The sequence below is a fragment of the Thalassophryne amazonica genome, chromosome 4 (genome assembly GCF_902500255.1).
Source record: "Thalassophryne amazonica chromosome 4, fThaAma1.1, whole genome shotgun sequence".
Taxonomy (NCBI): domain Eukaryota; kingdom Metazoa; phylum Chordata; class Actinopteri; order Batrachoidiformes; family Batrachoididae; genus Thalassophryne; species Thalassophryne amazonica.
This window is the reverse complement of record NC_047106.1, coordinates 52,213,334-52,229,539: the sequence shown is the minus strand read 5'-3', so window position 1 is coordinate 52,229,539 and position 16,206 is coordinate 52,213,334. Positions and strand designations below refer to the sequence as shown.

General features: G+C 39.2%; 1 protein-coding gene across 3 annotated transcripts in view; it reads left to right on the top strand.

The window, feature by feature from the left end:
* LOC117508230 (centrosomal protein of 164 kDa-like) overlaps positions 1-16,206 on the top strand; it is a 98,900-nt gene that overhangs the window by 65,126 nt on the left and 17,568 nt on the right. For all 3 annotated transcript variants that reach the window (XM_034167900.1, XM_034167899.1, XM_034167898.1), the window contains 3 exons: positions 595-1,041; positions 2,552-2,683; positions 5,913-6,108. In XM_034167900.1, coding sequence (XP_034023791.1) covers positions 595-1,041; positions 2,552-2,683; positions 5,913-6,108 — 775 coding nt within the window. The remainder of the gene's footprint in view (positions 1-594; positions 1,042-2,551; positions 2,684-5,912; positions 6,109-16,206) is intronic.

Sequence of the window (16,206 nt, the reverse complement as noted above, 5' to 3'; positions counted from 1 at the left end):
GTTATTTGACTTCCTCCATTGTCCGTTCATTTGCGCCCCCTGTTGTGGGTCCGTGTACCTACACTTTCCCAACAGTAAGCACATAAACACATTTTTACTGGTGATGATTTTTACTGGCAGCCTGAGCAATGCCTTAATGTTCATTCACGACAGCCATGAACCCAAACACTCTGAATTCATCACGCAACTTCTCATGTGCTGCATTGAAATGATTCTGCAACACAACATCGTCCACAAAGTCTAGATCAGTGGACCTTTCCTCTCTGAAAAAGAGAACTAAGTTGCTGGACTCCAAAACCTTAAACATCACAAAAGTCCATGCAAGTGCTGAACAGAGTGGGAACCAGAACACATCCTTGAGTAATGCCAGAATTCACTGGGAAGTGAGAGACTCTGCATCCACTTTGCACAGCACTCGCATAAATATGTAATTTAAGAAAATCAAGCTGTACTTGGGAGCAGGGTTTAGAATGATGTCTCTGTATTATGCCCTGCCCTAAATGCCCTGCTTCATATTAAGGAAGTAACAATTAATTTCATTGTGATTTTCAGACATTTATCATTAGATCTAGTGTGACACGTCTGTCTATTTAGGCATATACAGGCCGGAGGAGATGGAAACCAGCTTGCAAGCTTCCTGTCTAGCCACTCGGACAAAGAAGTGAAAACCAGTGACTCTTTGAGACTGAAGATAACTGAATCAACCAGAGGCAAGCTGGTCCGTACTTCCAGAACTCAACTGGAAGACTATGAACCCCACACATGTAGCAAAGAGAGTTTACTTGAAGAGGAGCCAAACTTTAGGGTCCAGAAAGACATGGACAAGGAAGAGGTGGAGAAACAGCAGGAAGAAGGGAACAAGGTGGAGACAAAGAATGGAAGGAAAGAGGAAGCGGAGAAGAGGAAGACTGATCAGCAGGTGGGCGAGGAGACGGAGCATCTGAAGAAGGAGAAGAAGATTCATGTCCTCCAGCAGGAACTGAGGAGGAGGGAGGAGGAAGAAGAGGGGAAACTGAAGGCGAAGAGCGATGAAAGACTGAGGTAGGTATCTACAGAAATATTAGTCAAGCATTTTTCAAGCTTCATATCAGTCCACACACAAGTTGATTAAAATCAAGCACTGTGATGTGTTATTTCAAAAATAACCAACAAAAAGCCTTGAAAAGGAAAATGAAATTCTGCAGGTTCATTAGTCTGCAGGTTTGTTGCACCGATATTGGATTCCTGTTGGCAACGGAAACCAATAGACCATTTTGATAGTCTCAGTACTATCAATTTGTGTGTTGGTCCTAGTATTTTTATCTTGTTTTTACTGTTTTCACATTTTCATGCATGAGGCATCAAAGCTATGAATCACAGTAGAGAAAATAATCCTGTCAAACTTGAGATATACAACGGTAATCATTTCTGCTGACAATATCACTCAGATATTTGTTTTGAACTACAGATTTACACTTACAATTCAACATTTTTTTTTCCGTTAGCGAGTTTATACAGTTATGTATTAATATGTTTCTCAAACAAAGGTTTTGATTCAAGCTTTTATTTATGATGGCATGAAAGCTGGTGTTGTAATTGCACACTGCCATAGTATTGCAGGTGGAGCTTAACGGCAGTATTTGGGCATCTTGACCACTTGCAGTCACCACCTTTGAATTATTCAAATAATGAATGTTATTGAGTGCAATGGTAAGAATCTTTCACCGAATGAAATATTCTTTCCATTACACAAATGAAACAACATTCATTATTTGTTTTATATAACGCCAGAGGGACTTACATTTTGGTGTGGGTTGCAGGTCCTTTGAGATCAAGAGGTTCCAAATAGTCCAACACAGTCTTTAAATAGCAATCCAGTCCAATTCAAAATTGTTCTCAGTCAACTTGCAAAAACAGTCAGATAGTTCAAAAACAATCCTGACGATGTAGTCCGTATCTGTCGCTGTCGCTTTGTGTACAAACTGTCGTCTGTTGTCGTCAGTCCAATGAAAAATCATGACAGAAATTTGCCGAGCTTTTCATCCGACAGCAATGGTACTTCAGCTACAGATGTCCCAGCAAATAATGCAAATGCCTCCAGAATGGTTTATGGCATACTGATAAAAATAATAAGCTCGTTCAAATCGTTATTTGTCACCAACACAAACCCCACCATGTTTGTTTTTAAGCTAAGTGCCGTTGCTGCTAGTGTGAGCGTGCCCGGTGGTCAGGGCGTGCAATAGCACAAAACGTATAGCACCACCATTGCACGGTAAACGGAACACAATGGCAAATGGTACGAATAATCCATGTTATGTGACATACAAACTACTAATCAAATCACAAGGATCTATTCAGGCGTTTATCCATATGTATGTATGTGTGTCTATTTTCTCTCTAACTGACTTTTGCATGTGGATATTACCATTCATGGTCATGATGTGATGTCTTCAACTTGAGTTTTGCAAGTTTCCAGTGAAGTTTTGGTTCACCACCCGAGGACAGACATGTTTTACTGGAACAAAGAGGAGCTTCTTAATATGAGTGTTTATGTGCATGCACACATCCTCAGGGCTCTGCAGTTCAGTCTCCAGTTGAAGATGAGCGAGGAGGAGACCAGGCTGAACGAGGAGACTGACAGGATGCTTAAGGAAATTAGGGAGTCTGCACAGAGGGAACGAGAGAACCAGCAGCACAGGATACGGTCAGCCACACACACACAGACAGTGATGCATGAGAAAAGATTTCTGTGTATTTGCGGTGGTAGAGTACTGAAAATCTATAGTCAAGTAAAAGCACAATTACTTAAGTTAAAAAAAAGTTCCATGTAAAAGTGAAAATTTCTTTCACAAATGTATTCAAGTAAAAGTAAAAAGGTCTTGACTCAAAGGCCTGGTCACACAGCACTTAACGAAGGGCAATGAAGCCCAAACGAAACAAGAAATCTGGACTTTTGTTGACTTTCGTTGGCATTGTTTAACCTTGGCGCCGCTTTGTTCCTGCAGCTGGCGCTTCGTCAGGATTTTTAAACTGTCAAAAAATTTGAACGAATGCCACCGAAAACCTCAATTCGTATTTCGTTTTGCTGTTGTCATTGACGTTTTTTTTATCGTATGCTTAGTTTTTGTAACGTTAGCGTTTAGTTCAACTTCATTCGAGCAGCTGAATGTTTTCATACAGTACAGAAGCTGGTTTGTGAGCTCTGCTGCTGCCGCTGCGTTCAAGTACCATCTGTAATTACAGGGCAAACTCAGCCTGTTTGCTTGGATTTTTTTTTATCTGGGTGTGGGGGTCAGCTTTACTGGGCTCAGGCACTTTATATAGGCCAGAATTAATCTTTTGTGTAGATGCAGTGAATTATTTTACCAAAAATAAAATGAAAACCACACTCCTGCCACAAGCAACTGCTCAGTTTGAAACAACAAAAAAGTTGTGTAATTTCCAACGGTACTTGAAGGCAGCGGTGGCAGCAGCGATTGCCTCCTGCGTGCGCTTATTATTTTTTATTAAATATAACAGTATGAGTGTAGGAATGACAACCCAGCCCTTCTGTACATGTGGCAACAGGTAGATGATTCAGGTGATTATAGAAGAGCTGTTCTGGGAGGCAGAATTCATGTTGTGGATCAGCTGCAGCTGGTGTAAATAACTTCAAAATGAGACATCCTGCATTTTTTCTGAATTACATCCCGATGTACAGCCAGTCGGCTGAAGAGCTCAGCTCAGAGTCTATGGAGTTACATTTGTGTCATTAATATCTGAAAGGAAATGGTTTTGACAAAAACTACAGATTTTGTTTATTTCTGTTTCTGGCCAGAGATCAAGGATCCATCATTTACATCAAGGATCCAGTGACCATGTACAGATTTTATTGATTTTTATTTTTGTCCAGAGATCAAGGATCCAGTGACCAATTTTATATTTATGTACTTTAAGACTCAATAAAATGTTCTTGACATAGAAAACCTGTAATGCCTATTTTTAGTACACAGAAAATTCACATATAAGATAAGCGAATCGATAAAGAATCGGATCGATAAGCAGAGTCGATAATGGCATTGATATCAATAAAATCTTATCACTACCCATCATTAATTGTGTCACACCTAATTGTATCATATCGCATTGTGAGGAATTGAATCACCATCAAATACATATCAAATCACATAGAATCTTTCTGTTGATTTGTATTTCACTGTCTTATGGTGGTTGGGTAAACGTTGTCCCTGAATCTTCATGTTTTGCAACTCGGGCTTTGGTACAGTCTACATGAGGGCAGGAGGGGAAACTGAATAAGAAAACAGATTGTTAATCTGGGTTGTCTTCTTCAAAATTCTATAATCTGGAGGGGCTCCAGCTCCCTATCCCCTCGTGCTTTTGCCGCCCATGTAAGCACAGTGTTACAGTATCAGTGCTGTAAGTGAAAACACTTTTGAGATCTTTCATCACAGCACATGTGCACACTAGTTGCACAGATCAGAATGATGCTCTCCCCTAATGAGTTTGTACTTGGTTCATTGAGTTTTTTCAAAATGCTGCTGCTAGACTTTTGACAGGAAGCAGAAAGTTTGACCACATTACACCCATTTTGTCATCTCTTCACTGGCTTCCTGTCCCTGTGAGATCAGATTTTAAGGTTCTGCTACTAACCTATAAAGTTGTTCACGGACTGGCACCTCCCTACTTAGCTGACCTAATTAAACCCTATGTACCGGCCCAGGCTCTGTGTTCTCAGTGTGCAGGACTACTTTGTGTCCCTAGGGTGAATAAAAAGTCTGCAGGTCATAGAGCTTTCTCTTACTGTGCACCTGTTCTGTGGAATGATCTCCCTGCATCAATAAAACAGTCAGATTCTGTAGAGACTTTCAAATCCAGACTTAAGACGCACTTCCCTTTTGTATGGCTAGCATACTGACATAGTATGTTACTATGCTTTTTTACTCTTTTAAATTCATTTTATTAGGAAAGGGAGCGGCTCAACTTTATGTAAACTGTGGGTCTTTTAGTAAATCTTAGCATTAGTGGCTGGCGATCACTTTAGTATTTCTTCTGTTTTCCTTGTTGCTTAATGCTGATAAATTATACTGTGATTGTTGTCTTTCCGATGCCTGATTCTGTTTTTTTCTCTCTGTTTGAGGTGCAGCTCCATCCAGAGATGGGTGTGGTGTCTACTTCTGCAACTCTCCTGTCCTGTGCACCGGCAACATTTCCTGTATATTTGTTTTGTAAATTGTGTCGGTATCACGGCCCAAGCAGAGGGTCACCCCTTTGAATCTGGTCTGCTTGAGGTTTCTTCCTCAAATCTGCTCAAATCTTGCTCTGGGGGTTGGTAATGTTCGACCTTACTTGTGTGAAGTGCCTTGAGGCAACTTTGTTGTGATTTGGCGCTATAAATGAAAATAAATAGAAAATTACTTGTATCAAAATTATTTCAGTATTGTATTACTGGCCAGACTGTTGCGCTGCTTGTGTGCCAACAGTTGTAAAACTGCGGAATGCATCATATGGTACACCTGCTTTTAGCTTGTGCACGTTTCTGTTCTACTTGCAATTTGGGTTCAGTGGCACAGTGCGCTTAAACACCACAGTGTATGTCATTAAAATACTGTGGAGGTGCTACGCGCTGTCTCCCAGTTTACTGCAGGCTGGGCTGGTTGTAATGTAAGCATTATGGCACATGTACTGTAGTAAAACTACTGGCTGAACAAAAACTCAAGCTGAAATAGTTTTGTAAGAAAGAATGTGGGGGAAAAAAAAATAAAAAATTACTTTCTTACTGGTATCCACTGTGTCACTTCCGACCCGTGTTTCAAAGTGAACATTTTGAAAACCTCTGTTCTACGATTTTACTTAGAACCTGAGGGTGAGTTTAGTTTATTCTCCTTGATGTTAATTGCCCATCATCACCCAAATAATGTGCCTCCTCTTCTCAGGGAGGAGGGCGAAGCCATATTGACGGAGTTGCGAGTTACTCTCGAAAAAGAACGAGCTGCAGAATGCAATCGGCTCATGGTTCAGAGGAAGCAGGACAGTGAACACCTCAAGGCCGAATTAGAAGAGGAGCTGGAAGTTGAGAGGAGGCGTCTCCAGGGAGACAGGGAGGACAAAATGAACTCTCTGAAAAAAGAGGTGACTGCTGTCTGTGCTAACCACAGTTCAGATTTATGTTTTCTTTAAATACTTGAATGTTTGTATTTTGTTGTGTGTCATATCTACCACATGTCAACCATATATCATTTGATGTGTGCACCAGTGACGCGTGATCCGATCTGATTTTCAGATCAACGATATTTTGGTCATTTGTGGGCGGGGTCAGTGAAAATAAATTTTAGGCTTATTAGTCATCTATTACATAAAGGCTGTGTTTAAGAGATAATTGTTTTGTGAAACATCACTGGTTAAAATAACTCCAATTGTGAACAGATGCAGCGTGTGCTGATCACAGACACTATGTGAATAAAGAGTGGACATGAAGGCTGTGGGAGAAGCTGAAATCATGACAATTTAAATAAATTTAAGACTGTGGGAAAAGCTGAAATCATGACAATTTAAAATTAAAAAGCACACCTCAAAGAAAAGTAAGATGGGCGAGAAATATTTGGAGAGCTTATTCATGAAGATGACAGCAGCTCCAGTTACGTTCTCTGCACTAATTGTGATGCCATGTTGCAGGTCAGGAATAGATTTTTATTATTGTGGTTTGCGTCACGGTCGAGTTGAATTAAAGCATCAGACCCGTTCAAGTTACTCGTTAATGGACCCACGCACCACTGTTGTGTATGAATGTGTGTACACTAATGCTGTTTTAGCACCCTTGAATGCAGTTATGGTTACACCCACCCAAAGTGCGCCCCCCCATTTCCATTAAAAGCTACTTTGTGACATTGGACTTGAGAAGCATTGATCATTCAGGGCTCGAAATAGTACGTGCATGTGCTAGTTTGTGCACGTATTATTTGAGCGGTGCACATAATTTTGTACTGCACTTGCACTGGTGCAAGTAACTTTATCCAAGTTTTATCAACTATAAGCACCAGTAGAATGAACCAATAAAGGAATAAATAAGGTAAAAAACAATTTTCAGTGTGTTGTCTTCGTCTTCCCTGTGTTTTATGACTCACACACGGAGCGAGTTGCTGTGCTCTATTTGTTGTGGAAAGCTGACAAACGTCGCCAGTGGCGTGCGCACGTGAAAAAAAACCAAACAAAAAACTGGCTGCTGCTGCGGTTCCTTACGGAACCCGGGAGAGGTCACTTAAAGTGATATTTTGTTTTTTTCTGGCCAAGATAATTTGTGCACGTTTTCCTTTAATTGGGTCCACGAATTAATAAAACGTGCTCTCAAATTAATAAAACGTGCGCACGTTTTCCTGGCCATGATAATTCGTGTGCGCGTTTTCCTTTAATGGAGCCCTCGAATTAATAAAATGCGCATGTTTTCTTTTAATTGAGCCCTTGAATTAATAAAACGTGCGCACGTTTTCCTTTTGTTCAAAATAAACTCCATAATATGACCTAAATTGTCATCCTCACAACGGGGAGACGCTTCGCCCTCAGCATCCTTTTTAATGTGCTTAAACTCCAGATGATGCTGTGCTGGGCAGCTGGAGTTCTCTATATGTCCTTGTGCACCCAAACCATGATGATATACCCTGGCCACATCCATTTCTAATAGGGAAATGTATTACACTGTCTGCTGGTTTGTTGACTAATAGTCAACATTTATGTGTCAAGACAATATTGAATAATTGAGTGTACATTTTACAAATTGTGGCCACGTTTAAGTAGATCGTGCCCTTGTTTTACTCAAATGATGCTTAAAATGTGCACACAATATAACAAAATGTGCGCACAATACAATAAAATGTGCGCACAATATAATAAAACGTGCGCACATTCTCTCCACATGCAAAACATTTGCAATGACACTTCAAGGGCTCCGTAGTTCCTCGCGCTCTCTCCCCTGAAACTCAGTCATAATTGTGTTATAAACCAGTCACCACACTGTAAAAATTTCCAAGTAGACTCAACTTAAAATAATTTGTAACCTCGCTGCCTTAAAATTTTGATTAAGGCTAGCAAATTATTTTAGGTCATTTGAACTCACAACTTAGTGTCTCCAACTTTAAAGACCAAGTTCACATGACTTATTGCTTTGTTCTGGGAACTTTCTTTTTTTTTAGTCAAACAAATATTTTGTTCTATCAACAACAATACTCAAGTAATCTCAACTCACTTTTAAATCAGGCTAACAAGTTATGTCAAATAATTTCAACTCACACCTAAGTGTCTCCAACTTTAAAGACCAAGTTCACATGACTTATTGCTTTGTTCAGGGAACTTTCTTTTTTTAGTCAAGTAAACAAATATTTGTTCTATCAACAATGATACTTGAGTAATCTCAACTCACTTTTAAATCAGACTAACCAGCTATATCAAGTAATTTCAACTTAGTTGTGAGTTGAAATTACCTGAAATAATATGCTACCCTTAATCAAAATTTTAAGGCAGCGAGGTTACAAATTATATTAAGTTAAATTTACTTGCGATTTTTTTGTTTTGTTTTGTTTTTTACAGCATGTATCATAAAGGCTTACTCTTAACTGCCGCTGTCGGGGTTTGAATCTGACACAAATCCTGTGTTGAGAAAGGCCATCTTGATCAACTGTTTTGGTTGAAAACAATAGGCTACCAAATAGAACATTGGATTAAAGTAAAACTAATTAATTTGTGAAACAGTTTATTCAGCAAACATTCACTTCAGCAGTTATTTTTAAAACATTTTACACTTTAAAACATCGTTTTAAATCATCAACATAACTAAAAACAGAACAATATGACAGACTGTTTCTTACCACGTGTCAGTGTGTGGGGGTGGGGATATTTGTGTGTGTGTATGCAGAGAGGGACCATCACAAGCAGTGAGAGCACTTGGCTGCCATGCATTCTAAATGGACACTGGCATTATAGAGCTCCTTGGCACCCGATGCCCTACGATGCCAGCGTCCATTGAGAATGAATGGCAGCCAACTGCTCTTGCTGCTCATTACGGTCCCTGTCTGCATGTACAGTTACTGAGGCTATGTATGTGTGCCTGTAACTCTAGCATAAAACAAAAGCTTTGCACAAAACTGAACAATATTTTCTTCCTATGTAAAAACAGGACACTTGAAAGTTCACATTCCTTGTAATTGCTTGAAAATGTACCAGAAACAGGTATGGCTTAACTAATGCAGAAATAGGTGGCTACTTTGTTGTGCAGAACATCCATATGTGTGTGTCTTCCTATGTATAAACAGGACACTTAATACAGTTAACAAATGTGAATTCCTTGATATACAGGAAGCGGTATGTATAGTATTAGAAGAGAAATGACAGGGCAGCTACGTTGTTGTGAAGAACATCGCTACACTATGCGCTGAAGCAATTTGTTGCGAAGTCCATGAACCCGAACAGAGCAAGTGCTTCCCCCAATCTCCATGTTTACCTTCTGAATGATCTCGAAAGTGTACTTCAGTCCCTTAGGACAGTCATTGTTGATGCAGTAAAGTAGTCCAATCAGCATCTCAAAGCTGTTTGGTACATCTCGCAACTCACGCAAAACAATGAGCTCCTCCAGGATTACTGCAACATCCATGATGTTCTGGGCTGTCATCTCCTCATTTTGGTCTGAGATGATCAGTAGGCCAACATCCACTTCTTTTATCACTGGTGCCTCCATGGAGTCAGTGGTATGAAATATAGCAGAACACACAATGTCTGTATTGTATATGCATTCAAAAGGATTCTACTTATTTGTTGATGGTGTAGTTCTGCAGAGTTCCCACCCTCTGAATGTGCCCCTAACTAGGCCTGTCACGATAATAACTATATTGACTTATCGTTCGATATATAAAATGCAACAACAACATGTGAGTTTATTTACATAATTGGACTGACAGGCATCACAAAATAAGGAAAGCAGCCATTCCAGTTGTGTATTCATTATTTATAATATAAAATAATTTAATACGCAATATTAATCTGATTTTATTGTTAAAAGTCAGAGTCAATTTTATTTGTTTGATTGTAGTTTATTAATGTTTTAATTATCAAAGATATTTTAATATTTCTTTTCTACATTTTAATTCCAATGTTTAATATTCTTGAGATTTAAAAGTTCATTGCTGTGAAAAACGATGTACTTAGATTATTATGCTCCAATATCAATACATCAGTGGCATAAAATGGTCCGAACACGGCACCAGCAATACTATTGTTTATCGTGATAGTTTCTGAGAAAATAAAGTTGTATGCAAAGGTTTGGGCACCCCTGATAATTTTCATGAATTTCCTTGATAAATCATTGGTTGTCTGGATCAGAAATTTCAGTTAAATATATCATATAGCAGACGAACACACTAATATTTGAGAAGTGAAATGAAGTTTCTAGTATTTACAGAAACTGTGGAATAATTATTTAAACAAAATCAGGCAGGTGCATAAATTTGGGCACCCTTGTCATTTTATTGATTTGAATACATTTAGCACTAATTAATGGAACACACAATTGGTTTGGTAAGCTCATTGACCCTTGACCTTGTTACTTCTACCCGGTTCTTTTATGTAAAATTCTGCCCCTTACCAAAAACCAAACCACTGTATTCCTCATTTTGGTGTATTCAAGGTCACATTAGAAACCAGGCCTGGGACCCTCACAGACAGTGCCCATCTTGTGAAAGGCCCTAAAATGAGTCATACAACAATTATACCTTGTGGGTGTTAACATGGGTGTGGTTTAGTCTCACATTTCTAATGTTACTGGCTCTCACCAACAGAGGGAGATCTCCCTGTGTCTGAAACTTGGACACATGATAGAGTAAAACTTAACATATTTCTCAGAACTTCCAAACAAATAATACAAATACTTAATAGCTAACATAAAACAAAGAATTAGCACAGATATTATCTAACAACCTCCTTACACAGGTGAATCCAATCATGAGAAAGAGTATTTAGGTGGCCATTTGCAACTGCAAATGTTTCCCCTCTTTGCATCTCTTCTAAATGTGTGGAAACAAGGGAGACTCTAAACAACTCTCAAATGACCTGAAAACAAAGATTGTTCAACATTATGGTTTAGGGGAAGGACACAAAAAGCTGTCTCAGAGATTTCAGCTGTCAGTTTCCACTGTGAGGAACATAGTGAGGAAATGGAAGACCACAGGCACAGTACTAGTTAAGGCCCGAAGTGGCAGGCCAAGAAAAATCTCAGATAAGCTGAAGCGAAGGATGGTGAGAACAGTCATAGTCAACCCACAGACCTGCTCCAAAGACCTACAACATGAGCTTGCTGCAGATAGTGTCTCTGTGCATCGTTCAACTATACAGTGCACTTTGCACAAAGAGATGCTGTAATTCAGAGGAAGCCTTTTCTGCATACACGCACAAACAGTCGCTTGAAGTATGCTAAAGCACATTTGGACAAGCCAGTTTCATTTTGGAATAAGGTGCTGTGGACTGATGAAACTAAAATTGAGTTATTTGGACATAACAAGGGGCGGTATGCATGGCTGAAAAAGAACACAGCATTCCAAAAAAAACACTTGCAACCTACAGTAAAATTTGGAGGTGGTTCCATCATGCTGCGGTTCCATCATGCTGTGTGGCCTGTGCAGGTACTGGGAATCTTGTTAAAGTTGAGGGTCACATGGATTCCAGTCAGTATCAGCAGATTCTTGAGAACAATGTTCATGAATCAGTGACAAAGTTGAAGACTTTCTGAAAACAATGCTTTCTGACTTAGTGCTTAGCTCAGATAAGATAATTATAGTGGGCGATTTTAACATCCACACAGATGCTGAGAATGACAGCCTCAACACTGCATTTAATCTATTATTAGACTCTATTGGCTTTGCTCAAAAAGTAAATGAGTCCACCCACCACTTTAATCATATCTTAGATCTTGTTCTGACTTATGGTATGGAAATAGAAGACTTAACAGTATTCCCTGAAAACTCCCTTCTGTCTGATCATTTCTTAATAACATTTACATTTACTCTGATGGACTACCCAGCAGTAGGGAATAAGTTTCATTACACTAGAAGTCTTTCAGAAAGCGCTGTAACTAGGTTTAAGGATATGATTCCTTCTTTATGTTCTCTAATGCCATATAACAACACAGTGCAGAGTAGCTACCTAAACTCTGTAAGGGAGATAGAGTATCTCGTCAATAGTTTTACATCCTCATTGAAGACAACTTTGGATGCTGTAGCTCCTCTGAAAAAGAGAGCTTTAAATCAGAAGTGTCTGACTCCGTGGTATAACTCACAAACTCGTAGCTTAAAGCAGATAACCCATAAGTTGGAGAGGAAATGGCGTCTCACTAATTTAGAAGATCTTCACTTAGCCTGGAAAAAGAGTCTGTTGCTCTATAAAAAAGCCCTCCGTAAAGCTAGGACATCTTTCTACTCATCACTAATTGAAGAAAATAAGAACAACCCCAGGTTTCTTTTCAGCACTGTAGCCAGGCTGACAGAGTCAGAGCTCTATTGAGCTGAGTATTCCATTAACTTTAACTAGTAATGACTTCATGACTTTTTTTGCTAACAAAATTTTAACTATTAGAGAAAAAATTACTCATAACCATCCCAAAGACGTATTGTTATCTTTGGCTGCTTTCAGTGATGCCGGTATTTGGTTAGACTCTTTCTCTCCGATTGTTCTGTCTGAGTTATTTTCATTAGTTACTTCATCCAAACCATCAACATGTTTATTAGACCCCATTCCTACCAGGCTGCTCAAGGAAGCCCTACCATTATTTAATGCTTCGATCTTAAATATGATCAATCTATCTTTGTTAGTTGGCTATGTACCACAGGCTTTTAAGGTGGCAGTAATTAAACCATTACTTAAAAAGCCATCACTTGACCCAGCTATCTTAGCTAATTATAGGCCAATCTCCAATCTTCCTTTTCTCTCAAAAATTCTTGAAAGGGTAGTTGTAAAACAGCTAACTGATCATTTGCAGAGGAATGGTCTATTTGAAGAGTTTCGGTCAGGTTTTAGAATTCATCATAGTACAGAAACAGCATTAGTGAAGGTTACAAATGATCTTCTTATGGCCTTGGACAGTGGACTCATCTCTGTGCTTGTTCTGTTAGACCTCAGTGCTGCTTTTGATACTGTTGACCATAAAATTTTATTACAGAGATTAGAGCATGCCATAGGTATTAAAGGCACTGCGCTGCGGTGGTTTGAATCATATTTGTCTAATAGATTACAATTTGTTCATGTAAATGGGGAATCTTCTTCACAGACTAAAGTTAATTATGGAGTTCCACAAGGTTCTGTGCTAGGACCAATTTTATTCACTTTATATATGCTTCCCTTAGGCAGTATTATTAGACGGTATTGCTTAAATTTTCATTGTTACGCAGATGATACCCAGCTTTATCTATCCATGAAGCCAGAGGACACACACCAATTAGCTAAACTGCAGGATTGTCTTACAGACATAAAGACATGGATGACCTCTAATTTCCTGCTTTTAAACTCAGATAAAACTGAAGTTATTGTACTTGGCCCCACAAATCTTAGAAACATGGTGTCTAACCAGATCCTTACTCTGGATGGCATTACCCTGACCTCTAGTAATACTGTGAGAAATCTTGGAGTCATTTTTGATCAGGATATGTCATTCAAAGCGCATATTAAACAAATATGTAGGACTGCTTTTTTGCATTTACGCAATATCTCTAAAATCAGAAAGGTCTTGTCTCAGAGTGATGCTGAAAAACTAATTCATGCATTTATTTCCTCTAGGCTGGACTATTGTAATTCATTATTATCAGGTTGTCCTAAAAGTTCCCTAAAAAGCCTTCAGTTAATTCAAAATGCTGCAGCTAGAGTACTGACGGGGACTAGAAGGAGAGAGCATATCTCACCCATATTGGCCTCTCTTCATTGGCTTCCTGTTAATTCTAGAATAGAATTTAAAATTCTTCTTCTTACTTATAAGGTTTTGAATAATCAGGTCCCATCTTATCTTAGGGACCTCGTAGTACCATATCACCCCAATAGAGCGCTTCGCTCTCAGACTGCAGGCTTACTTGTAGTTCCTAGGGTTTGTAAGAGTAGAATGGGAGGCAGAGCCTTCAGCTTTCAGGCTCCTCTCCTGTGGAACCAGCTCCCAATTCAGATCAGGGAGACAGACACCCTCTCTACTTTTAAGATTAGGCTTAAAACTTTCCTTTTTGCTAAAGCTTATAGTTAGGGCTGGATCAGGTGACCCTGAACCATCCCTTAGTTATGCTGCTATAGACGTAGACTGCTGGGGGGTTCCCATGATGCACTGTTTCTTTCTCTTTTTGCTCTGTATGCACCACTCTGCATTTAATCATTAGTGATCGATCTCTGCTCCCCTCCACAGCATGTCTTTTTCCTGGTTCTCTCCCTCAGCCCCAACCAGTCCCAGCAGAAGACTGCCCCTCCCTGAGCCTGGTTCTGCTGGAGGTTTCTTCCTGTTAAAAGGGAGTTTTTCCTTCCCACTGTAGCCAAGTGCTTGCTCACAGGGGGTCGTTTTGACCGTTGGGGTTTTACATAATTATTGTATGGCCTTGCCTTACAATATAAAGCGCCTTGGGGCAACTGTTTGTTGTGATTTGGCGCTATATAAAAAAAATTGATTGATTGAAATTGATTGAATGCTGGCCATCTGCTTTCAGTCTCAGTCACAAGTGGCTCGTTCGCAACGATTTCCTGTCTGCACAATGCAAAGGTCCAGCCCATCAGTGAATCAACAGTCCGGCTTCTTCTTGACTTCATCCAGCAGAGTTTCTCTCTCCTCTTCAAGGCTGTTAGGAGTTCTACCTTGAGGGCCTGCTATAATGTCCATGTTTTAACCTGTAGTCTGTAATTATAACTGCGCTGGTTAGCTGAAAAAAATGTGCAGAACTTACATGTCCACTTCATATGATTACCTATGCAATCGAATTCTCTGTCTTCTTGTGAAAAAAGGAGACATAGTTAAGTTAACATTCATACATAGCCTACAGTCAGACATAAAAGCCCAGGCTCTAGCTGCAGCCTTCAGAGTGTTTACTGCAGTCTGCAGCCAGAACCTTCTCTTGAAAGCTCTGCAAATCAATGTGGCCTACAGGATTAATTGCATTGTGGTTTTTGTCAAACACATTTTTGTTGCAAGTAATCTCAATTCACCTTTAATTAAGAATAGTTTATTATTTCAAGTAATTTCAACTCATAACTCAGTTTCTATTGAAGTAAGTAAATCAAATAATCTTAACTCACCTCTAATTGTAACTAATTATTTTGAGTAATTTCAACTCATAACCAAGTTTCTCCAACTTAAAATACCTCGTTTACATGAATATTTGAAGCAATTAAATAATTATTAGTGAGGCTAAACAGTTTTTTTTTTTGTTTGTTTGTTTCACCGACTTAGCTCAACAGCTAGATTCAGGTATCACAAATTAGCCCTAAGTGTCTCTAATTTCAAATAAATAGTTAAAACTGACAAACAATCCACTGAATGAACTGAAAAGTCAATAGAGTGAGCCTCTGGGTTCACTCCATTCAGCAGAGTTTACATGGTAGATGCCAGATAGAGAACAAACAGCACAAACATTGACAGCATCAGACAGTTTGACCAACATGTTTAACAAGCTAACATGGGGGTTATTCAAAGTATTCAAATAATGGTGTCTAATGTTACACACCAGTAGCAAACATTTTATGCAGCAAACTTCATCAAGATTCTGTACTTGTAATGTATATTTTCCCACCTGCATTGTCTGAATTTACTTTCCAACTAACATTAGCAAGACCTAGCAAATCATTAGCAACATCACTAACATTGGCCAAGAGACTCTTGGTAGCAGAAGATACTCACATGCAGCAAACAAACATTACACTGACTAACAGGCACCCTCTTTAGGTTTAGCCAAACATTACAACACTCATATTGGTAAAAATAAAATTATGAACTCACCTTCTACACTGCTTATCATTAAATATAATTCTCTGCTTTAGTCCACCATGAGGCAAGGAAAATTTGCAATACTGGATTATGGCAGTGGACGCATGGTGTGGATGCACGCACGGGTTGACAAAGGGAACTGTGCAGGGGCGGTGTTCTGAGCATGTGCGAAACCTGCCAACGTATTGGACAAGTTGGCCAAACCCATATTTCTGAGTTGACTGTACTATTTCACACGTTGAATGGATCAA